General features: G+C 34.9%; 11 protein-coding genes and 2 non-coding genes across 13 annotated transcripts; 5 read left to right on the forward strand and 8 right to left on the reverse strand.

Annotated features, from left to right (window-relative positions):
* Positions 1-6: 6 nt before the first annotated feature.
* On the forward strand, positions 7-1113 carry AIM23 (Aim23p; the record flags this gene model as incomplete). Its single annotated transcript, XM_003673869.1, has 1 exon — positions 7-1113. One exon carries the CDS (start codon positions 7-9, stop codon positions 1111-1113), a length of 1107 nt encoding a protein of 368 aa, XP_003673917.1.
* Positions 1114-1158: 45 nt separating this feature from the next.
* On the reverse strand, positions 1159-3360 carry NCAS0A09790 (uncharacterized protein; the record flags this gene model as incomplete). The annotated part of the gene is made up of 1 exon (XM_003673870.1): positions 1159-3360. One exon carries the CDS (start codon positions 3358-3360, stop codon positions 1159-1161), a length of 2202 nt encoding a protein of 733 aa, XP_003673918.1.
* A 321-nt stretch (positions 3361-3681) lies between these two features.
* On the reverse strand, positions 3682-4671 carry NCAS0A09800 (uncharacterized protein; the record flags this gene model as incomplete). The annotated part of the gene is made up of 1 exon (XM_003673871.1): positions 3682-4671. One exon carries the CDS (start codon positions 4669-4671, stop codon positions 3682-3684), a length of 990 nt encoding a protein of 329 aa, XP_003673919.1.
* A 953-nt stretch (positions 4672-5624) lies between these two features.
* MRPL10 (mitochondrial 54S ribosomal protein uL15m) lies at positions 5625-6479 on the forward strand (the record flags this gene model as incomplete). Its single annotated transcript, XM_003673872.1, has 1 exon — positions 5625-6479. The coding sequence occupies one exon, from the start codon at positions 5625-5627 to the stop codon at positions 6477-6479; it is 855 nt and encodes a 284-aa protein (XP_003673920.1).
* A 1070-nt stretch (positions 6480-7549) lies between these two features.
* NCAS0Atrna6N lies at positions 7550-7623 on the reverse strand. The gene has a single exon. It is a non-coding gene; the product is annotated as a tRNA-Asn (tRNA).
* An 870-nt stretch (positions 7624-8493) lies between these two features.
* NCAS0A09820 (N-acetyltransferase family protein) lies at positions 8494-8946 on the forward strand (the record flags this gene model as incomplete). Its single annotated transcript, XM_003673873.1, has 1 exon — positions 8494-8946. The coding sequence occupies one exon, from the start codon at positions 8494-8496 to the stop codon at positions 8944-8946; it is 453 nt and encodes a 150-aa protein (XP_003673921.1).
* A 478-nt stretch (positions 8947-9424) lies between these two features.
* Positions 9425-9496, forward strand: NCAS0Atrna11G. Its single transcript has one exon. It is a non-coding gene; the product is annotated as a tRNA-Gly (tRNA).
* Positions 9497-9648: 152 nt separating this feature from the next.
* Positions 9649-10500, reverse strand: CUS2 (U2 snRNP complex subunit CUS2; the record flags this gene model as incomplete). Its single annotated transcript, XM_003673874.1, has 1 exon — positions 9649-10500. One exon carries the CDS (start codon positions 10498-10500, stop codon positions 9649-9651), a length of 852 nt encoding a protein of 283 aa, XP_003673922.1.
* A 234-nt stretch (positions 10501-10734) lies between these two features.
* Positions 10735-13533, reverse strand: SEC21 (coatomer subunit gamma; the record flags this gene model as incomplete). The annotated part of the gene is made up of 1 exon (XM_003673875.1): positions 10735-13533. One exon carries the CDS (start codon positions 13531-13533, stop codon positions 10735-10737), a length of 2799 nt encoding a protein of 932 aa, XP_003673923.1.
* Positions 13534-14235: 702 nt separating this feature from the next.
* On the reverse strand, positions 14236-15279 carry CAF40 (CCR4-NOT core subunit CAF40; the record flags this gene model as incomplete). The annotated part of the gene is made up of 1 exon (XM_003673876.1): positions 14236-15279. The coding sequence occupies one exon, from the start codon at positions 15277-15279 to the stop codon at positions 14236-14238; it is 1044 nt and encodes a 347-aa protein (XP_003673924.1).
* A 1324-nt stretch (positions 15280-16603) lies between these two features.
* On the forward strand, positions 16604-19207 carry NCAS0A09860 (uncharacterized protein; the record flags this gene model as incomplete). The annotated part of the gene is made up of 1 exon (XM_003673877.1): positions 16604-19207. One exon carries the CDS (start codon positions 16604-16606, stop codon positions 19205-19207), a length of 2604 nt encoding a protein of 867 aa, XP_003673925.1.
* A 279-nt stretch (positions 19208-19486) lies between these two features.
* Positions 19487-20371, reverse strand: PCL1 (Pcl1p; the record flags this gene model as incomplete). Its single annotated transcript, XM_003673878.1, has 1 exon — positions 19487-20371. One exon carries the CDS (start codon positions 20369-20371, stop codon positions 19487-19489), a length of 885 nt encoding a protein of 294 aa, XP_003673926.1.
* A 624-nt stretch (positions 20372-20995) lies between these two features.
* Positions 20996-23614, reverse strand: NCAS0A09880 (uncharacterized protein; the record flags this gene model as incomplete). Its single annotated transcript, XM_003673879.1, has 1 exon — positions 20996-23614. The coding sequence occupies one exon, from the start codon at positions 23612-23614 to the stop codon at positions 20996-20998; it is 2619 nt and encodes an 872-aa protein (XP_003673927.1).
* Positions 23615-23656: the final 42 nt, after the last annotated feature.

Consider the following 23656-nt stretch of genomic DNA (forward strand, 5'->3'; position numbering starts at 1 on the left):
AAAAGGATGTTGAGGTTGTACAAAGTTCCCGTTATTTACAAGTCGATTAACAGATGTACAATAAGGGGAATTTACTTTAGTACAAATAAGCCTAAGGTTAAGGAGACCTCTGAGGATTGGGAGGCTAAGAATCAAATTCTTCTGAACACAACTGCAAGTTTGCAATCAGACAATAACAAGAGTAAGTCGACTGACTCTCGGACTAAAAGGAAAGGATCTCCTACGAATTTATATTCTAAAGGTAATAAACACCATGATTCACAAAAGCAGAAGACTAATTATAAAAACAAGGCCAGGAGGTTAGTTATTCGATGGACAACGGGATCTGAGAGAGCCCAAGAGGCTGCAAATGCAATCGTTCAAAGATTACTAAAGATTAATCATAGAGGAACGGTTAAGTTTTTAAATAAAGAAACGAAACAATTGGAGGTTGGAAATCTGAGAGGTTTTCTTAAAGGAATCGATTTAAAAGAAAAAGGTATCTCAATTGTGAATATTGAGAAAGAACAAAATCAAAGCATTCCTGTTGTAAAATTAGTTGAGAGTAAAGTAGCTTTAAAGGCATTTTCGGACGAACTAGCCAAGCAGAAGGCCATTGAAATGAGCACACTGGGTTTAATGAGTAAGAAATATCTGACCTCGCAGGAAGGAGAAAAGAAGGAGGCTAATACTCTGAAGCAGATAAAGATATCATGGCATATAACAGATGATGATTTATGTAAACAAAAGGCGCATGAGATCACTAATTTACTAAAGAAAGGTTTTAAAGTTAACATATATCTTGACGACAAGAAAAATTGTGAGTCTACAAATTGGCTGGAATTTTTTGAGGACATAGAAAAGAATACCAGTAAGGCAAAGATCTCTAACAAAGAATCAGTTATTAGAAAGAATGTATTCGAAACACTTTTGGAAATTGTTGGCGAATATTCAGTCAAGCCTACAATGGAGGGAAATTTAGAAACACGAATGTTACTGAAATTAAGCCCAAAACCATCACTCAAAGATACGACAGATATTCGAAAGCTTAAAGAACAACGGAAGAAGGAAAGGCAAGAAAAGTTGTTAAGAAGAATAGAGAAGAAGAGAGAAAAACAAGAAGAAACTGTATGAAAGATGTACAGCCTCAGGTTTTTAATGATCATTCTTTTTTGAAAATTAAATAATCTGAATACTCCCCGTTAGTTGATCTTGCTTGAGTTCACCATACCCATCGTTTGGAATACCAATAATGAGTCTGTTATCAAAAGTAGAAAGTAATGTTGAACCAAAACTGGAAATGCCTCTTTGATGACTTTTTGAATTTATTGCATGCAAATATTTGAATTTATTGAGATTCAGTGAGCTCTTCTTCATAGTTTCTCTGTTTTCTCTTATTTCCCTCATTGAGACTTTCCAAATAGCACCAATACCTCCATATATTCCTGGGGATGAGATATAAAGTGTTCGGTCAGATAAACGGTATTCTATAGCCGTTCCAAAACCAACCATAGAAGAAATGGGTTCCACGTTTGAATTGAACTCTAATGTACAATAGAATTCAATTGAATCTTTAACTTCCCTGTAAATATGTATTTTATTAAATAAATGTTGTGATATTGCCACGAAAATATCCCCCTCATGACACCAACTTTTCATAAGATATCCAAACATGCCATGTTTATTTGAAGTTTTTAGTGGTAAGTTCGGTAGATTTGAATTGTTAATTGGGTTAATGTTCCTGTTATCCTGGATATAATATTTAGGAAATAATTGGGAAGTTTGAGCATCTATCGAATAAATAAAGACTACGCCTTGGTTTTGACTAGTGACATACAAACACAAATCAGTAGATTCGACACTAGAACCAAAATGCTGGTATGGTACGATCTGAGAACCTGGGTGTACTTGTACAATTGGAAGCGATGTAATCTCAATTGGTGTCAAGACCGGTTCTTTAAAAATTAAAGGTAATAGTTTTAAACTTGGGAGTATATAAAGCTTCCCAGTTTCTTCAGATCCAAAATATGTACTTGAAATGAATATATTGGATTCTGATACATTATTACTGTTATGAATTGTCTCAACTTTTAATTGATGAACCTCCTGTGTCAATGTGTCCTCTAAGCATATGATCATTTGAGTATGTCTATAAAAGCATATCTTATTCTTTTTAGGATTTGAAACAACCAAAAAATCAGTGTCATTTAAAGTTAATGTGTCTACTTTTGATCCATGTATTGAAGGTACAGATATCATTTCAGTACAGTCATGAATACTAGGACCAAGTTCTGCCCATTTAACTAGATAAACCCTCTCTTGTAAGGGGGCACTAATTGCCAAGTAATACTTGTCGTCATCTTTAAATCTGCCTATTGTAAAAGTAGATCCAAAGTTGGAAAACGGCACATTGGGAGTTAGAGATATTGAGTTCCCCATATGTCTTAAATTCAATATCTCATGCCGAGGTGTTTGTATTTCCTGGTCAAGACATGGAAGATAATCGTAACATTGAAGGACGTTTAAAGGATAGGCTTCTTGATTAAAATGAGATTGAATAACTGGAATACAATTTCGCAACTGTGAAATTAAATCAAACTCTCCACCTAACCAATATTCCTGTAGAAATTCCTTTGCTCTTGGAGAAATTCTATATGCAATACCTAACAAATTATTACGATTCGATCTAAAGGTTGAAAGTTCTGTATTGGCAGCAGTTATGCCAGTCGCCAAACATGTTTTCAGATTTTTGTATGAAATTTTGGCGTCAGAAAATCCTGATCTTGCAATATATTCAAGCATATCTTCTTCTATAGGTAATACCCAGTTTTTATCTGTATAAAACTCCCATCTTTCATTATTAACATGATTCTGAGGCCCCAATATGTTAGAGAGTAAGATAAACTCTCCAAAAACATCTAAGTAATTATGAGCTTCTGATATATCTCCATTAAATTCAAGCTCACTGAATGCTTTCAAGAGTCCATGAGTTCTCATATTGGAAATCAATGAGTGCCACGATATGTCAACCAATTGATGAGAAAAAACACCCAATATGAATGATTTTAGTTTTATTGCGTCATCAGATTCAGGAACTTGCTGATATTTCTCATGCCAATATTGTATCCCAATTTCAATGAATTTGGGCCAGTGAGTAAACTCTGCAAATTCTGCCCATTTTTCATTATTTGGATCACAGTGGTATAAAGAATCAGGAAAGAATGAACCTGCTTTAAGCCACGGATAATATAATTCCTGTAGTTCGTCAGGGGCACATCTAGATAAGAAAGTTAGATGAGTTATGACACCTGCGGCATTAACATTGTGGTAGAAAATGGCAACAAAGAAACAAATCAGAGCTGCATAGTCAAAGGAATTCATTAGTAGTTAGCCACTTTTTATTTTTATGTTATTCGGAAGAGCTTACGTTCGAATTGCTATTAAATCCTATATCGAAAACCACGGAGTTCTAAAAATAAAGCCACGCTGACTGACACATTATCCATGAATAATACCAAACTTTTTTTTTACAGGCCTATTAATTAATCACATAATAAAAATGATAATAACAATGATAATAATAATATATACTTTCTGTTTTTATACAAGTTGTTGTTGCATTTATTTATGATCAGAAGTATTATGCAAGTTTGTTTTTTTATATGAGCAAAAAAATGATGAGAGGGTTCAGATGATATTATTTCAATGTTCGTCATTCTTTAAAAGTCTTGTTGAGAATAAAAAATGTTTGGCACATTCATATGCAGTCCATGATATTGCGGTAGCAGGCATATTTGCCAGTATTCTCGGTTGTAAACCTCTCCAAAACCCTTTCCAACCATATACCATTAAGATGGCGCTTGTTGCCTTTTTAAATGTGTTTGCTTTCTTCATTACTTCTAGCGATACCACGCTACTACCACGAATTTGGATGACAGTCTTTATACAATCTAACGGAGTAGTAACAGCAGCGGCTATGGCTCCACTTATACCCCCACAAAGACAATGAATCAAGGGATTATAATGATGCAATGGATTGAAGAATTTACTTGCGGATTCATAGATCATAAAATTAAATGCTGCAAAAGGAATATTCATGGCAATGGTAGTTGGATAAGAATAATAAAATGCAGATAAACCTTCCAAATTATATATCTTCTTCGCAACATTATAGACTTTCTCCTTCTTTAAATCTGATATCTGCATCCTTTGTTTAATTGTATCGAATGGGTTCATAAAGAAGTCGGATGCTACTGTGGCAGTAGCACCACTCACAGCTACCTTTATTGGTTGATGAGTTTCCCTTTGTGAATCAGGTATCAAATGAGCTTTAGTAAATTCATATGTGGCGAAGTACACTGCATGAGCAGGACCCGCACCAAGAATGACAGATTGAACACCTTTCCATAATGCAAGAGAACCCTCCATGGTCGATATTTTAGATATTTGTTTTATTATTGAAGTGGAAGTTTGTTCAGTTCCTTTAGTTGTCGTTGATTGTATTCTTGTTTTTAATGCATCTATAGGAAACATTGTGGAATGTTCCATTATTCCTGCAAATGCACCAGCTAATAATTGGTGAGATAGAGGAGCATGCGCTGGTAGTGCTTCATAATCTACATCTGCATCGAAATCGATGGTACTGGAAATATTAAGTACTGGTCCATTGGAGCTTGAAGATGAGGGTGCCATAATATTCTATTCGGGGAGAAAGGTTTTTATGGGGTCGTTATGCTTATGATTGTTGTGATTAGTTTTCAGATACATTCATATGCATACAATGGCTCTTCTTTATGGGCAGATTACTTGTATTCGGAGTTGTGTTTATTGGATGATTGAGTGATTAAAGAGGTTCCTGGTTGCGTTTCAGGCTCTATTCTTTTATTGTTCTGCAGTTGACCTTGAAGTAAGACAGCCTCGATATTTACAGGAAGGAGACGGCAATCTTTGATTGAGATGTGGTTCTCCAATTGTTTCAATGATTGTGAAGTAAATGGCTAAATGTACTAAAAGTTTCATTCGTATATCACTGCAGCACGTTACCCTGGAGAGATCACGTGCTCGCTTTTTATTATGAAGAAGTTTAAACAATGCTATTAATTATTGAAGACAACTATCAAACACAAATGAGGAAATAATCCTCTGGTTGTTAAAATACATTTTTTATATCAAATGGGTCAAATAATTTTACTCAGTTAATTCATTTAGAATTCATTATTCTTATTTCTTCCTTTGCACTTGTCCAAATGATTCATCTCCTTTAAACATTCTGGGACAGTTATTCAAATTTTTTTTAGTATCAACAGTTGTGCACTAAGCCTCTCTGAACATCAAAATATAGTATTATTGATTTTTTTGGAATGGATATTAAGTGCATAACCCAGAAAAATGCAAAATACCAAGTCTTGCGCAAATTATTTCATCTACATAAACCGCAGGAAAAATACACTCAAAATTATTAGCCCCCTCCCCAGAATTTAGCTTCTTGAAACCATCTCAACTTTATAGTCTATCACTTTTTGAGTCGCCAGAAAAAAATAATATTGTTAAGCGCAGGGGACCTTCAAAATTTAAAATCCGAAAAGTAACTAGATAACTGTTAATGGGGAACAGAGCAAACCAGACGACAGAGACCTTCCAAAACCATGCTTTCGCTACATTTACCCAAATGGGGATTCAGGTTATCGCCTCCAATTATTCGTCACGTTTCTATCCTGAACGAACTGAAACCGTCTCTAGGCTCTACCAAGTCCTTTAAAAGATTAGGTCGTGGTCCATCAAGTAATAAAGGTAAGACATCAGGACGTGGTCAGAAGGGTCAAAAGGCAAGAGGGAAAGTGAAGTCCTGGTTTGAAGGTGGTCAAACTCCTATTTATAAATTATTTCCAAAAGTTGGGTTCACAAATGTTCATTCTAAACCTTTAAATGAATTGAATTTGGAAAGAATTCAATGGTTTCATGATAAGGGAAGATTGAATTTGAAAGAGGGTGAAACTTTGGATATGCGATTAATGAAGAAATTAGGTTTGGTTACAGGATCCATTAAACATGGTGTAAAAATCTTAGCAAGGGGTGCATTCAAGTATAATTTACCAATAAGTATTGAAGCATCAAGAGCCACAGAGGGGGCAATTCAAACTATTGAAAAAGCTGGAGGCAAATTTACAGCAAAATATTTTAATACATTAGGATTAAGAGCGCATTTGGCACCACAATGGTTTTTGAATAAAAGAGGAAGGATACCCCTACAGGCAAGACCAACAAAGAGAAAACAAATTGAATTTTACAGTGATGAAAGTAGAAGGGGTTATTTAATTATGGAGAATCACAAATTTTTGCAGCAATTGCGTGAGACACAGGAAAAGGGTTCGGTGCATTCGATTACCAGATCAACTAAAAAGAGTGCACTAGAAATCCAACTGGAGAAACTTTCAGAAAAAAGCAGAAACTTACCAATATCAACGAGGTCAAGGGTGGTAGGTTTGCCAAATTCAAAATAGACAAAGAGTAGTCACTACTTACTCAAGAAATTAACTACGAAAAGAAAAGTAATAATTTCCGCTACCTTTATATTTAAACTAACGTGTATATATTAATAAAACAAAGCAAACATAATGCCTTGGTGTTCCAAGCAAATGGAAACACGTTCGAGAAATTCCCTACTGCTTCATACTTAAATAGTTACTTCGTCTAAATTTTTCTTGGCTAGATCTTGTATGACTTGATAGAAGTTTTTAAACTGAACCTGTCCTGAGAGTTTAGAATTTTACAGGCTTTCAAACCAGATTTAATTTTTATTTATATAGTTAAAGCATATTTTATTAAAACAAATGGTTTCTTATCATACTAAAAATTTAAATAGCAAATATAAAAATAAACAACAATTTTTTTGGGCTCACATTTTCCACCCTTTTGATCCAACTGACACCATTCTTTGTTGAAAGGATTAATAGACTGACAAGTAGTCATTTCGTACATTGCGATATGCTATGGAAATTTTATATATAAGAGAAGACGTTCTCGAACAATTATATAGTTCTATATTATCTATATTCTATTCATCCCTCATAAATGGGGGAGGAAATCAGTCGCTTCACAGCAACTGAATAGATACCATTCACTTATTAAGCCGGATCACTAGTCGATCATCCCTGTTTTCAGCATTCTTGTCATTACTTAGACCAGTTTTTCCATTTCTCATGTCAAATAATAATGCTCAGCGATTCACTGTGCGACATTCATTGAAGTGATTTAACATTCCAAAACTTAAACTCCACTGAAGACATCCTTACTTGTTCAACCTTATGGAATTTGATAGAAAGCACCACACTGGGGTTAATTTTCTTATAATTCCTTATAGTTTCCTTCCCTTGTTTCCTCTTCTTTTCCGACGCGTCAATCTTTTTTGAAACTACCGTTACCAGAAATATTCATCTTTGGAATAATAAATTCCAGCCTTCTATTTTGTTCACTATAAAAAGAATACGAACCAAAAAAGATTTTTTCTTGAATAAGTTCAACCTATAGGGTTACACTCTAAGTGTAGTTGTTATGAGAAACAAAAAACTAACGACCCCAGTGAGGATTGAACTCACGATCTTGCGATTAACAGTCGCACGCCTTAACCAGCTTGGCCATGGAGTCAGATGTTGAAATTTTGAGAAATCGAGGTCGGCCAATTTTGAATCTCATACCCAACATCGAGACGAATGCGGGTTAACACCTGTCGAGTCAGATTTCCGTAGATTGGGTAAAAATTGTTAACAACCCATTTATCGAATGGCCTTATTGTCCAAGTGGATGCTAAGATTACTGGAAGTTTGAACCGGGATACCAAGTGATCATCATCTTATATAATTCCAATAGATATTACTGATAAGATAATCCTGGTTGATACCATTTTGAATTTAGATATATATTAACAAGAGTTGACAGTGAACAAATAAAATAGACTCAGATCAATGCGTTCCATAGAAACTCCTTCATTGGGAGTTTCACATTCGATGTAACCCAAACAAAATAATTTTAAGAAGCTCTTGTAGATAGAATATTAAAATTGGGTTGTCATTCCTATACGTCATTAGTTTCAATAACTTTAAACAGTTGTCAGAAGTCTATTTATAAAAACCTAATTCTGGATTCTGATATAATACCAAACCAACTAGATGTGTAACTATTAGTTTGGAAAAATTCTGGCCATATTACTTTACTCAGGTTTTTTAGTGGAAAGAAAGATAACCCATGGATGGTTTTCTCAATAGTTCAAATGCTATTAGGCTTCAAATATATTACTATTGCTTGTATAAATATAGCTTCCAGATGAGGAGAGCTACCAGAACTTTGAGTGGTACCAAAGCGGACCTTATCTTAACTTGATAAGCGAGGGCGAAGTGACTCATTCATCCAGTCATTTCAAGGCGACATTTCCAATTCTCCGGAAAGACATTTACGTATATAAGGGAACCACAATATATCCTAATAAACTTTACTTGACTCTGTATAAGAAACCCAAGGATGTCCGAAGAGAAGATCATCGTTAGACCAGTGTCCTTAAATGATGAAGAAGATTGGAAAAGGTTATGGAAACACTACCAGGAACATTATGAGGTACATCTCTCTGAAGAAGTAGCTGAACGCAACTTCAAGAATTTTTTAGAACCAGGTGTTGAGATGTGGGCTGCCATTGCAATCAATACTGAGACGGGCGTTCCGATTGGTATGGTGAATTACCTCCATCATTTAACTACTTGGGATATTAGGGGAAAAATGCTACTTCACGATCTTTTTGTGGAAGAAGGGTCTAGAATTAAGGGAGTGGGAAGGAAACTAATGGAATATGTTTTTCATGAAGCAGACAAAATGGGGATTGAAATAGTTTATTGGACTACCGACCATTATAACCACAGAGCGCAATTATTATATACCAAGATAGGGCACAAAAACTCAAAAGTTATATATGAAAGGTAAGTAAAAGTTGAAATAGGCCAAAATGGAAAGTATTTTAATTCCAAACTTCATTTTATTAAAAGAGATCCGTTCTGTACTTTTTTTAGGAGAGCAATTCTTAACAAAGTAATTATTTCAAAATCTTGTCGCTTTCTATTGGTACATTGGTTTCTTCAATTTGAAAACGGCCAAAAACCATATTTTGAAGAATTTCGAACCAATGTCGAGTGCTTAGTTTCCATCTTTTCTTACTTTGAATGCTATCTCCGATCCAGGGACGTAAAGAATATTTCTGTATTACCAGCAGTTTCTAGGATGTTATAAAAAAATTCCCTTTTTCAAGTTCACCAAATCAATGTAACAAATACTTGGCTAAGGCAATGGTACATGCATTCAAGACCAATATTACAGAACAATTTGAGAACTAGGAAGTTTTATGAAATTTTTCTGATCTCAAAAAAGCACAAAAAACTCTGTGGAACCTTCAACCATAAAGTTTGGGCGGTTAGTGTAGTGGTTATCATTCCACCCTTCCAAGGTGGAGACACGGGTTCGATTCTCGTACCGCTCATTTTTTAAATTTTGTTTAACTATCAAATGGCTAATCTTTTTTTAACTTTTAGGAAAGAGTTCCATTTCATGAAGATTAAAAAAACAAAATATGTCTACAATTCTCTATCTACTGAGTAATTTGAAATATTACTTTTACAAAAACTGTTTTCTTTATTCTATAAGATCTGTGTCGGCATTTTCAGTATTGATATTTTGAGTCCCATCATCACCATCATCTGATAACATATATGCTACCAATTCCCTTCCATCAAAAAATCTTCCATTCATTTGCAACTTACATTTGATTGCGTCCTCGACCGTGGCAAAAACAACTTTCGCCTCATCACTATTGATATCTATTTTTAGTGACTGCACAGTGCCAATTGAGGAACAGCCACCTAAAATATCATCAGTTATGTCATCTATCTCCTCAGAACTGTACTTTTGGTGGACTCCCAGTACGTTCGCCAATATGACAGTTTTTTCCTCCTCATTGACATTCCCATCTTCCCCATCTTGTTTATTCGTTTCTTCCGGTATATTATCCTTTCCATGAGCAGAAGTTACAGGATCTTCACTCTTTATTTTTTTATTTGGAGGATCCTCTGCTGCCGAATCTACATCATCTAGCTTCCTTTTATTGTCCTCAAATTGGGCGCGTTCGACCTTTATAGTTGATTTATTAAATATTGTACCGTCCACCATATCGATAGCAAGTTGAACACTTTCTGGCTTTTCATATACCACCAAAGCATCCCCTTTAAAGTTCCCTTTCTCATCCTGATACATTTTACAATTTAGGGCTTCCTCTCTCGTGCGCCTTATCTTACCATACTTAGAGAATAATGTAATTAAATCTAGTTGGCTTGTGTGCTTTGAGATATTGGAGACGTAGATGGCTGAAGATTCTCGACTGTGTTGAGAACCTTGTTTCCTCTTAATAATTTCCTTCTTCCGTTTTTCAAGTGCTTCCTTCTTTATAGCTTTTAGATGTTCCTTCAACTCAAGTTCATCTTTATCCATTATTCATTTATATTAATTTGCATGCGAGCTACCAATAGGCAATTGAGTTTATTTAGCATCTTACTTTAGAGTGTCTTTTATTATCCATTGATCAAATTGATGATAAAGGAAATTCGCACTGGAAAAACACAAAATATGGAAATGATTTTTCAAAACTTAAATTCTTTCAGGTTAAAATATATACAATTAAGAGAGATAATATAATAATAAATGTATACATAAAGATATCCCCCCCTACATTAAACCATTCACCAAATCAGAACTCAAAGTAGCGTCTTCACCTCTACCTTGAGCCTTCAAAGCAATACCCTTTTTACTTTTCACAATCTTAACAATCAATGCGATCTTGGTACCATTGAGTGCACTCTTACCAAAAAGTTTCAAAGTGTGTTGGTTTGTCTCGTTTTGTGCATATTGAGTGTTTTCCAAAGCCAGACAACTTGTGTTCACTATTAATTTATCAATAACTTCTTGTAATGACATAGATTCTTGGACATTGTAGACAGCTACATTTTCGTTAGGTAATTCGTCAAATGATGCAGAGAAATCACCAACGAAAGAACTCTTAATATAATCACCAGCATTTAGTACTAATGGGTCAATTTCATATTCATCTTGGAAACCTTCATCATCGTCAAATGGTAATTTTGTATCAGGATTTAGCTCCCTAGTAGTGAATGTTAAATTATTTAGGAAGCTTTCCATAACGACACCTTCAGGTTTCTTGAACGCAACATAACATGCTGACTCCTCAGATGGCAATAATCTATCAACAGGTATTGTGAATAGTTCCTTTAGTTCACTAGATTCTTGATCTTCTGAGGAACAGACGACAGCTACATTATCGAGTGCAACATCGGTTAACGTGTTTGTAATATTGAATTGAAGGACAACATGCTCCTTGAATAAATGCTTGACACCATTAACAACAAATTCAGCCTCCGTTTCTGTTAGAGGGAAAGTCTTAGAACTGTTTATTAAAGAACCAAATTCCTTAAATTGTTCGATAGAAAGCAGTTCGTCAATATATTTAGTGGATTGAAGATCTTTAGAATGTTCATCCAAGTTAGCACCATGGTATGTTGCCGAATCAAGTCTTTTACCAGTTTCTTCTGCCTCATCTGTGAATTTGGTGCCCAATTCTTCCGTTGAAGAATTGAAAGACTGTTGCTTCTTCTTTAATTCCATGGCCTTAACTTCATCTTCAGTATATTTTGGAATAGAAGTTACATCAAATGGGGTTTTAAATGCATCTGAATTGGAGGACATGTATGAAGTCAACTTCTTTTCTAAGGAGGATAAATCGTAGGTGTACTTAGAATGGAGCAATTCCTCTCCAACTGGGTTCTTTTTAGCAGAATCAATAAATTTTAATGAAATTGTAGCTCTGTCTCTCACTTCATCATCTTCATCATCAGATATTCTTTTCAATAGACCCACAACGGATTCAGCTAGTGGAGTATTGTTCTTTATCAAGGCAAATTTCGATAGGGCAACGACAGCAGCGGATCTAATTATCGAATTTTCCAAAACGACTCTATTGTATATGTGTCTGACGTAAAGCGATGGAGTAGATGTATGTGGGCCTTCTTTACCTAGTAAATGAAGAACTCTTACTAAAATTTCATTGAACTCACAATCTTCAATGAAATCACATAATTGCTCCATTGCTAATTCCTTAGCCTGTGGAATAAATGAAACAATTTCGATAATTGCTTCTACGATACTATTCTTATAGTTGAAACCACCTTCACTATTCTTTAGTACGTCAGTTAAGAAGTCTAAAATAGGTTTCCATTCTTGTGGGAAATTTAGTGAGAGAGTACGAACAGCATCGATAATAATAATCTTGAAATCATCTGATACTTCATGGAAGAATTTTGTGATAGTTGAGATCAAAGAGGAAATATTCTTGGCAGTACCAGTTTTCAATAATGTAGTAATGGCATAGGTAGAAACATTTCTGTTTGAGTCATTGATCAAAGATTCTAATTCAGGGTTACAGACAACAATTTTTTCTGGAGAAACCATTGAAATTCTATTTAATACCCTTAATGCTGCAAATCTTGAAGTGACACGAGGTGTGGACAGCATTGTTTGCAATGTCGAAACAGCATTGGAGAACAATCTATTTCCAACCAAATGAGAATGATGAGTAGCAAAAGAGGTAATTAACTTGGCAGTTTCTAATTGAACAGACTCATATTTGCTGTCTAACCAGGAGGTCAAAAGAGTTTCAAAGTTGGAAATCAATTGAGTATCCCTATGAATTAAGTCATCCACGATTTTCACTAATTGAACCATTGCGAATTGATTTTTCAATGCATTACCGCTTGAAAATTGGTTAACCAGTTTTAAAAGTGCCATCTTATCATTTCTTTTCAATTGATAAATTAGACCAAGGGCATGGTATTGTGTAGTAAAGGTTGAGGTTGGATAAAATTCGCTTGCTTCGTCTAACAGAACAAATTGTTTCAAATCAACAATAGCCTCTTGAGTTTCATTTGCAAATCTCTTAATTGTAACATCAGATATGGGTAATAAATTGTAAGAGGTACATAACGCGGCAGAAGATATAGATGGATTCTTACTAACGACGGCACTTTTCAATAACCTCTCGGCAGAAAAAGCTGTTGATTCATCCAGAACATATGTCAAAGACCTTAGGGCGTTTGGTTTAATCAAATCAGAACCGTTTTGAACATCCTTCATAATGGATGAAGTGGCCATAAGAACATCTTCGGAGATTCCACTCAATTCCTTAATAGCCAAATATACTGATTGTCTAAGAGAGTCACTCTGGTGTTGGAAAAGCTTGGAGATCGAGAAAAATAAGGCAGTTGCCTCATTTTGAGGGAAAGTATCACCATTTGCTAACAACCTTAATAGACGGGAAATTAATAAACGACATCTCTTTGCATTCACAGGAGATTCATTAAATGTGTTCATACAATCTTGATAGATCGTCATCTTGTCTGGTAGATCTCCAGATGGAGATATCTCATATTTCTTTTTGTACGTTTGGGCTGACATCTTCCTTATTGATTATTCGGGATACCAATTGATCTAATAACTGTACGTAATCAAAGAAAAAAAATTCTGAAGAGGAAAATGGTCAATTAAAGTTATTCAAATTGATTGAACAGAATCGTACTTTAGTTCTATGGTCTTGAACAAATGGAATCTTGCCGTTACTTCTGATATTAGCGATCCCAGAATATTGTTGTTCTGGGATTCAAAATCTGAAATACGTGTTGGAAAAATAGGTTCTCATTCTAGACGGACGCCGGGTAATAGTTCCGGAACATCACGAATAGAGAAGATATAAACTTTATACAGTAACACAACGAAATCTTAGTGGCATCCCTGGAATAACACCCTTGTCTCGTGTTAACTTTCAAACTTTTTGGTTGGAAATTCATTAACTTTGGGCTTGCCAGTGAAAAATTTGTAAAGAGAATAGATCAATTCAGAACTATTTAAAAATCTTAAATGCAACTAGGATATTATAAGGTTTATAAATGTAAGCTACGATTATAAATACAAATTGGTAGTATATGATTCGAGAAGAGCTTTATCAATTCTTAAAAAATGTCTCTTTTCAGTATTTTTTTTTGGTTTTTTAATGAATTTTTATGTTAATAATATTATTAATCATGGTGAAAAATGGCAATAATGATGGACAGAGAATCTGATGATACTCACAAGTAAATAAAGATGGAATCAAACATATTTCTATTGAGGGTTCTCGTCTTTTAAAGTCAGTAATAATTGTGCCAAACATCTTTTTGATCCCAAATCATCACTTAAAGCTTCAGCAAACGTGTTATCTCTTAGACTTTCTGGTAAAACCACATTTAATAATTTACGTGCTTCCAAATCGTCACTTAATCTCAAATAGCATCTAATGATATGTTTTAATAACCTTCCTGGAGGGGTATGAATGGTTAAATGATCCACCATATTTTTCAAGACACTCGTTATTGCGTAAAATCTATCCTTAGTAGCACATATATATTGTAGTCCCATATCATCTAGTAATATCTTTTGTAAGATAAAGATTGCCACGGTTTTTGATAATTCTGAAGATGATTCCATAATTCTCAAACATAATGGTACAATATCAGTTCTTAGAAGGAAATTTATTACATCTTGTGAGTCATTTTTCACCAAGGCACCAATGACACCCAATGAAGTTAATCTTAGATATTCAAACGTCCTTTGTCTTGAAGTTGTATTCAAAAATGGGAATAGAAAGAGAGGTATATGTGCTTGTAAGAATAAATGTTTTGTTTCAGAATGTGATGCCACACATTGCAATAGAACCAGGGCATCACAGACCCTGTTGGACAGTTGATTAGACAACATTTGGGGTTGTAGCATAGGATAGACGGATATAATTTCGTTTAATAGAGATGTCATGACACCAAACGATGACCATAGAACTATAGCCAAGTCGTCAAATTGTTCACGTTTGCGTCCTAATTCTAGGAGCGCTTGCTCCTTTTGGGGGCCATAAGTTAGTTGACAAATCCAATGATAAACATTAGGATCTTCCAAAGCATGAGTAGAATTTGGTTGATTAGTTGAAACTCCGTTAGCATTTTGGTTCTGATTTTGGTTCTGATTCTGATTTTGGGCTTGAGTTTGAGGATGGGTAAGACCTGTGGGAGTACTATTCATAAGTTGTTGCTGTTGGTTGACAGTATTTAACGGATTTCCTGCACCCATTGGAAACGAAACAGGTCCATTAGGTCCAGTGCCAACATTATTGTACATTGGCTTTTTTGGCAAACATAGAGGAGATTTGATCTTGAAGTCGATTTTAGTACGGATAATGTATCGAACACTTTATTCAATTTTATTTGTTACTTGGATAGTAATGTCTTTGTCAATATATTTCAATTCATCTCATAGCAAGGCATAAATTATTGGTTTGAATAATAAATTTGGGAGGAAAAGTGTTTACGCGGAAAATGTTCATGGAGGATGGGCAATCGTTTTACACGGTTTTTTTAAAAAATAATACCAGTTGTTCGAAGAATGTCCTTACTCTTCAAAACGACAGGTAAAAGTTCATTTCCCAGACAAAATGGGGGATGGAAAACCTCACTAAGACGCATATCAAGAAACTGGTTTACATACTTACTACATTAGAGACATTTATACACATGGTTGGAAAATGCACGAAACAATAGACAAATATGTTTTGAATTTTAAAAGAGAATCAGAAATTTGGGTATACTTAATACTTCATGGGCACCTGAGTACATTGTTAGGTGCCAAGTTCAGACTGGTGCACAGCGTTTCTCTCGTCACTTTCAATTTTAAAATTTCAAATGATATGAATACACGATAAACTTATCGAATATAAAACATTCAGGTCTATGTTATTGGCGATTTTTACATTAAAATCCCTATTGCTTGTTTGTTTGTACTTATTTACTTCTCTTCTAGACAGAATAACGGAAGGAACAAGAGACTTATCTAAATGTCTTTTTTAGTTGGTCCTTTTATATTTTTTTTTTTGCGCGAAGACAGAAAAAATCTTCTCTCCTTCATTACCCGTTCTTCTTGCCAAAAGCGTAGAATTTAGGGTTTTCTTCTAGGCCGAACAATTTGTTAGGTCATCGTAAATCAAAGACAAGAGTATAGTAAAGAACGTTAAATACTAGTTGATTTTTGAATATGAAACCATTAAAATTTGTATTATTGTATCCAATGTCTATAGAAATAAACTATTCTATTTAAATGTTAAAAAAACTGCGTTTGAGCGACGAACTAAAATTACTCAAACTTAGACATGGGAAAAAAGACCGTTGTGCAATGTACAAAGTAGGGTTAAATTCAAAACCCTAGAATATATTTGAGAACACCTAATTTTTCAGTTTGATTTCCAGAAAAACTAAAAAATAGAATTATCCAGCCCTTTATAAAAAGTCTTTAACCCCCCTAAATTTCAACAAAGAAACGCTTTTTACCTCATGATTGTTTTAAATATTGTTCTAAGTTTCCCGTTAGTTCGTTAGTCTATGTATATAACAAGTTGAACAAGGCCAAGCATTGAAGTACAGACTGTCAGAAATCCAAACAAGGATATATAATGAATAATAATATACCTGATAGCCCACCTTCAAACACATGTAGCTCTGAGATACTCGTTCGACAAATAAGCTTTAGGGATACAACGACCCCTAACACATCTGTCAGCAGTAACAACAATTCCACGCCAACGCCAAAGAGAAGAAAAGTCCTAAAAAAGTTCGTTCTAGTCCAAGATTACCCATCTCAGTCTGAAGATTCAGAATGGACACGTATCGACAGTAAAGGAAAGAATAGCATATGGTCACATTTTCTGGAAGGAAAGAAAGATCGTTCAATTTTAAAATGTACCAATTGTAATAATGTTTATCGTTACAATCGAAGGGAAGCCAGATATAATTCTGAACCTGCTGAACTTCATTTAAGAGATGACTGTACTAATCCTCCTGATTATTTCCATGGAAATTTAAAGGATGAAAGGATAATAAAAGAGATATGTAAGAAGAAGCTGGACAAATACCGAGATTTAAAACAATATATTAAGACGCAGTCATTCTTTGATATAGCCGTTGGGTTAATTTTAGAATCCCGTCTTTCCATCAACTGGGTAGAGTCCTTCACGGCCAAAACTCTGTGGTCAACAATGGCGTTAATTCCAACTGAGAATAACAGTAAACCAGAACAGATTTTTAAGCCGAACAAATCTAATATGAGCAACTTTATTCGCACAAAATCCAAAGATATTAATTATTTCTGGAGGAGTGAGATAGCATCTTCGGCTCACATATTAAATGAAAAGACCTTTACCAATAGAAAGACATTACTTGTATCGCTTACAAAGAGGTTATATGCACTCGATAATGTAACGTTCATGTCTCTTGTTTTTGATCACTGGTCCAATCACAAAATGTCTAACTATTTGGGAGTTTTACTGGTTACATATGATGAAGAGGAAGGAAAACAAATTCCTTTTCTAGTGAAGATGGACAGGTCTGATTCTCACAAAACAATCGATATAAGTCAGCAACTTGGCGAAATTTTTAATAAGTTTGATGGTTTGAGAACAGTAACTGTAGGTATGTCAACTGATAATGCTGCCAATATGCTAAAGGTACCGAAAGAACTCTCAAGAACTGGCCTGTTAGGGACTCGTTTTCTTGGCCATGTACCTTGTTTACTACATAGTGCTAACATTATGAATAGTACCATGTTTGATATGGTCGAAGAGGACAGTTTGGGATTTGTAGATTCTGAGCTTAAATCAAAATTATTAGAGTTAGCTGCAATGAAATATCAGTTGAATTCTGATGGGTCAAGGAATGAAATTTTAAAACAAGATATCTTTACTGAATATCTTCTATCAAATAACAGCCAACTTTCTTCAGAATCTGCCGATATTGGTGGCATTTTTAGCTTTATAACTGGTGACATTATTCTGAAGAAAAATAATCAGCTTGCTCTTAATATTAAATCAAGCAGTGTTAATCAACTACTATACCGAGAACTATGCGTTGAGTTTGGAAAAATGAATGGAGAGGAACCTTTGGCCATCAAAACATATTCAAAAACAAGATGGCTATCAGCGTTAGATGTTGTGCTCAGGTTACGAGAGTTGAAACCTGTCTTGATGGAGTTAAATCGGGAGCCATCCCTGGGAGTGTTTTTCGATGAAGAAGATTTTGTTCTAATGGACGATTTAACTGATATCTTATCTCCTTTTCGTTCTCTTTGCGAAATGCTTTCTAATGATACCTGCACGTTGAAGAACACCCTTCCTTTGCTTATTTCCTATAAGGATAAAATAGACAAAATATTCGTTGAAAAATCGAAAAGTTCCAACCTAACGCACAGACATCTCCCAGTTTTTATTCGTTTCAGAAGGAAAATGGATAAATACTATAAAAAGTATGTCAGTATGGATATTTGTTTATTATCATCTTATCTAAACATTGCATTTGTTGATAGCTCTGTTTTTATAGAACAGTTCCCTCGTGAGAATACCGAAATCAAAAAAAGTGACCATGTAATATCCTTTGTATCACAAAAACTTACTGATATTTTAATACCTTTTTTGAATATATCTTATTATCCCATTAAGGATAGCGATACAGAAGACATGATCGGTATTTCGAGCCATGCAGGAAGAGTGTATAATGCTGAAGATTATTCATCAGAAGGACAAGAAGAAAAAAACTTGGAATTTGAGGAGGAATTTGATGAATTCAGTATTAAGGATGACTTACAAGAACAAATCAGATTAGAACTTGAGCAATACCGTCTACGTGCTCTATCATTGGTCAAGGAGTATTCAAACGAGGTTTTATCCAAATCTAAAAAACGCTGGTCGCCATTCGACCGCCAAGTCCAGATGATTGTGGGGGCAGATAATATATTCTGGTCAAGGCATAAAAGAGAGTTTCCACTGTTATCATTAGCTAATAAATTATTCCATTGTATTCCATCGACATCGATTCATGCTGAGAGACTGTTCAGCTTGGCGGCACAAATATTTGACAAAAGAAAAAGCCAACTCTCAGATCAAATGTTTGAGGATCTTTGTATCATACGGTCCTTCTTACTTAGAATTAAATTGGGGTCAATCAATATCACAGATTGTACTTTAAATGATGCTTTAAGATTAACAAAGGAACTCAACTTGGAATGATATATATAATATATGTCTAAATAAAGGTTACTTCTACATTTACCTGCTTACATCAATGATTTTCGCCCTATAAAAATTGTACCCTGATGCCCCCATGATTTTTAGCCATTCGGGTTATTGAAAAAATTAAGGAAGCCCTTAGGCCAATTTTTGGATTTTTCTCACTTATCACGGATTTGACCTTTGTACATTGCACAACGGTCTTTTTTCCCATGTCTACTCAAACTCCCATTATCATTACTGTTATTATTATTTTTGTTAATGTTTTAACCCCTTCGATTAGAACCCATATTGGTTCATCACCTGCTCCAAGTCCCAACTATTTCTTTGTAAGTTTCTTTCACTCAATTTCTCCAATGAATTACTGCTTATACTTCTTGATGAAAGCTGTTCTCTGGAATTATTATAATTGGCGTATCTTTTAAGATCATTATTACTTCCGATCAACGTACTACTTGAACTTATATTAGAAGACACCGACATATTCCTTTGTAAATCATATAATTTCTGGTTATGACTATTATAATAATTACCGATTGAAGCGACTGGGGTTGTTGGTCTACTTGAAATAGGACTGACGTAACCTTCATCAGAGGATTTCTTTCTATTGTTAGTTGCAGCCACTCTTCTTCTCCAAGATCTTTCCAAATCACTCCTTATTGGTTCTAGTAGGATTCTTAGATCAAGGATCAAATCATCTTCAGAGACTCTTAAATCCCAATCTAATAATTGAAGTAATTGTCTTTCCATTAGATTGACATCTTCCAAAGTGAAAAGACCGTCAGTGTATTTAACCCAATGTTTATTCAATGGAGAAGAATCGTTATGGAATTTAGCACTTAGGATCAAACATGCTAGGAAGATACGATGAATGGTGGATGGTAAACCAGTAGCATCCTTTGGTAATATTCTCTTCAATTTGTTTAAGTAGCAGACTGTAGTCAATAGAGTTGGTGTATAAACATTTGTGTATCTGACAAGTCTCGTTATGAATGTCATTAGAGAAGGTAGACGTGGTTGAGATGATTCAGATGGTGATGTTGGTGGAGATGGATAATTAGCTGCAGGTAGGACTTTCAAAGTGGCATTCGTGAGAAACCTTATCATGTCATCAGTGACAGGCGACTTCATTAAGATTGGTAAAGCTTTTGTGTAGGCGGACATGGTATTAGTGTGTGTTTATGATATAGTGTATTACCTATTTGAAGAATATCACAAGGAAAGCATATCCAGAGAGACGAAATGATCCCAGATAGTTGACCTTATTTGATTCTTATATATACTTGTTGTGCTCGAGGCTTGCAAGAGGATAACACGAAAAGTACCAATTAGTACCTTTCTTTCCGAAAGTACCTTTGCATTTGGTGTTTTCCTCTTGGCATTCTCGAATCTCTTGAAAAGTTCGCTCCCATCACGAAAAGAGCTCGAATTTCGTGTTGGTTCTTGTGGGCTGTGCGCTGTGGACAGACGCGTCAGTCGCGAAAACTAAACAGGGAATTTTCTGCTTCTCGACCTTTTTGACGCGTGAGGCAGTTTCACTCAATCTGGCCCAAACAGGTAATCCTTCACGATCCATATGACGAACGCCAAATGAACTCTTATAATCGTGCGTTCGTGGGTTCCGGATACTGGGCTGTTTCTCGTGAACACTTAGCGAACATAGTGTCATCTTCAGTAATTGTTATTTTGGCCAGGTGTATATATAAACCCTATATATCACTATGTTCTTTATACCTTAAAGTATACACTATTTTAAATTCTATAATAGTAAAACCTACTGATTCTATTTCAATCGATTTTTTTGTAACCAAGAACTTCTTTAAGCGTCTTCTTCTCAAAGCTTTCCAATATATCCATATCCAGACACGACTTCTCAACACTAGTGACATTTGCAGTGCAAAACGCAGTTCGGTCCTTCAGCATATGTAGTCGATCCTTATAATTTCTTTTCAAATCAGAAAGCGATCTCTTAACGTTAATTGATGTAACTGAAAATGAAAATAAATAATCCATGGCCACGGGTAAGAATTGATGGCTGTTCAGCTTACTGGAATCTTTATTAGTTTCCTTTCTGTATTGATGCTGAACATCTATGCAAATTTCAGCTTTGAACAAAAAAATTTCTACATCACTTACTCTTAGTTTTTTACCGTCCCTTTGCTTGAAGTATCCGATACCATCTTGAGTATCTTCTCTACGAATCCCTTTAAGCCTTAGCTTTTTTTCAAACTCTAGTGTAAAAGAACTCTTAATAAAATTTATACAATCATCATATTCTTCATCGAGATGAGCGCTTATTATATTAAACACCTGGGGTTCAAAGGTGTCAAACGTAGCATCAGGCTGGGAAGGAATAATGGGGGTATCGAGCGGTACTTTAGGTTGCTCAGAATCTAGAATGTTGATGACGGGCTGGAAGCGTCCAAGCTTAACTAGAATATTGGCCAGTAAGTCTCTAGGATTCAAGACTTTATTGAAAGTTGATTTGTAATACTCTTTAATATATTTAAAATGTTTAAACTCTGGTAGAAATGCAACAGAGGCAAAAATAACCTCAAAGTTCTCCTTCGTTTGATTTAAATACTTGTCGATCATTTCGATGGCCGGATCAAAGTTTGTTGACTGATCACCCATCTCTCGCAAAACATTATTTGTTTTCATTAGAGTTTCCCTAATAAATATCAACACAGGAACATACAGCGGGGACAGCACATGATTTCTGGATGCAAATCCAATCAACTCCTCATATGTCTTTACTACACCAATCAACAACTTAGCAATTTCGAGATCTTTCTGGTCAAGCTCATTTATCAAAGGTTCTCCTATATTTCGGCAGTGCTTGAAAAATCGAAACATTTCTTCATGGTGTTCAACAAATAATTTCAGGATGTTGTACTTTATATCCCACCCAACAGAACAAAATGCTGGGATACGTTTTGTTACGTATTTATCATAAACCTTTAACTTGTCAGCAGATTTTCTTACTTCTGCACCAAATTTAACAAGTTTTAATAGCACCTCGGGTGATTTACCTGAAAAAGGATCCGTGACCAAATCAAATATGTCGGCGTTTATAAATTCATCTTCTTCCTCATCGCTACCTGATAACAACTCATCATCCATTTCAAGTAGCTCATCCACGCCTTCCTCGCTAGAGACACACCTTATAACACTTTCACAAACCAAATTTAATATATGACATAAACAACTTATATGGCCTGCATAAACAGCATAATTCTCGTCGGAAGCCAGTTCAGATGTGCAATGAAGTACAGCTGACGCATTATCTGTGCATGTGTTCACCCATAGATTGTTGGTATGATACTTCTCACACGTGCCGATTAAGAAATCCTTATGATCAGCCTCAGTCTTGCACTTCACCTTCTTGTATTCGGCGACAAAGTTAGCTTTTCGGTTAGAGAAAGTTGTAAAATTAAAGATAACAGAAGAAATTTTTATTTGCTTGTTTGACTTCCAGTCATCGGTCTCCAAAGCTACATATGGCGGCACATTCTCCTTCAATAACCGCATTCTCTCAATTATAGTTCTTATAAGGCGAAGTTCAAAAGTAGGAACATTAATTTGTATCTTGTTACTAAATATCTTATTCTCCTCTAATTTAGAGCTAAAATATTCAGTGATCCTGATAGACAATTTCGTTATGACATCTGAACATTGATTTATCAAACTAGTACCTGTATATTCTGGGATTACATCTTTAAGAAATTGTCTTGACATGATACTATCTATCGCATAGAATGATTGACCTGTCAAGATCTGCATGACAATATATCTTTCAACTAGCGAAAGAGATTTTTCTTGTTGCACTTTTTTCGTTCCAAACATTCTCAAAATATCGTTGTTTTTTTTACCTAGTATCTTCCTTACTGGACTGTGTTTCTTGTTGAGAAATGCCTGCGGGTCTTCGGAAACAAAGACTTCAGGATGATCGGTTCTTATATGCTCTTTGCACTTTGAAGCATGACGCTTTCGTAGTTCCTCTGGGTTAGCAAAGTTTATTTCCTTATTGCAAATCTCGATATTATTTTCAGCAACTTGACAATAACGGATGAGTTTCTGCTCAGGTAGATAAGCAAATAATTTTGAAAACTCAGATAATTTTCTTCTGCTTGAAGCAACCATTTTCAATTTGTCAAAGTCAATATGAGTATTATGTTTGGCTATAAACCTAAAACTATCCTTAATGGAATTATCAGTATTATTAATGGAATTATCAACATTTTTGACAGTAGAATTTTGTACAATTGTTGGATTGCATAAGGCAAATTTTAACCTTGGGGTTACATTTTCAGAGCCGGATAAAGATCTTTTCCTAGTTAAATGCTTATCATAAGTTGAGTCTTCTTCAGGTAAAGTTATATCAATGCTTTTGATAGGTTCGCTCATCTTGTACTCCTTGCTTCATACAGCCGTTCTGTTCTGCTAGGT

The sequence above is a fragment of the Naumovozyma castellii genome, chromosome 1 (genome assembly GCF_000237345.1).
Source record: "Naumovozyma castellii chromosome 1, complete genome".
Classification (NCBI taxonomy): domain Eukaryota; kingdom Fungi; phylum Ascomycota; class Saccharomycetes; order Saccharomycetales; family Saccharomycetaceae; genus Naumovozyma; species Naumovozyma castellii.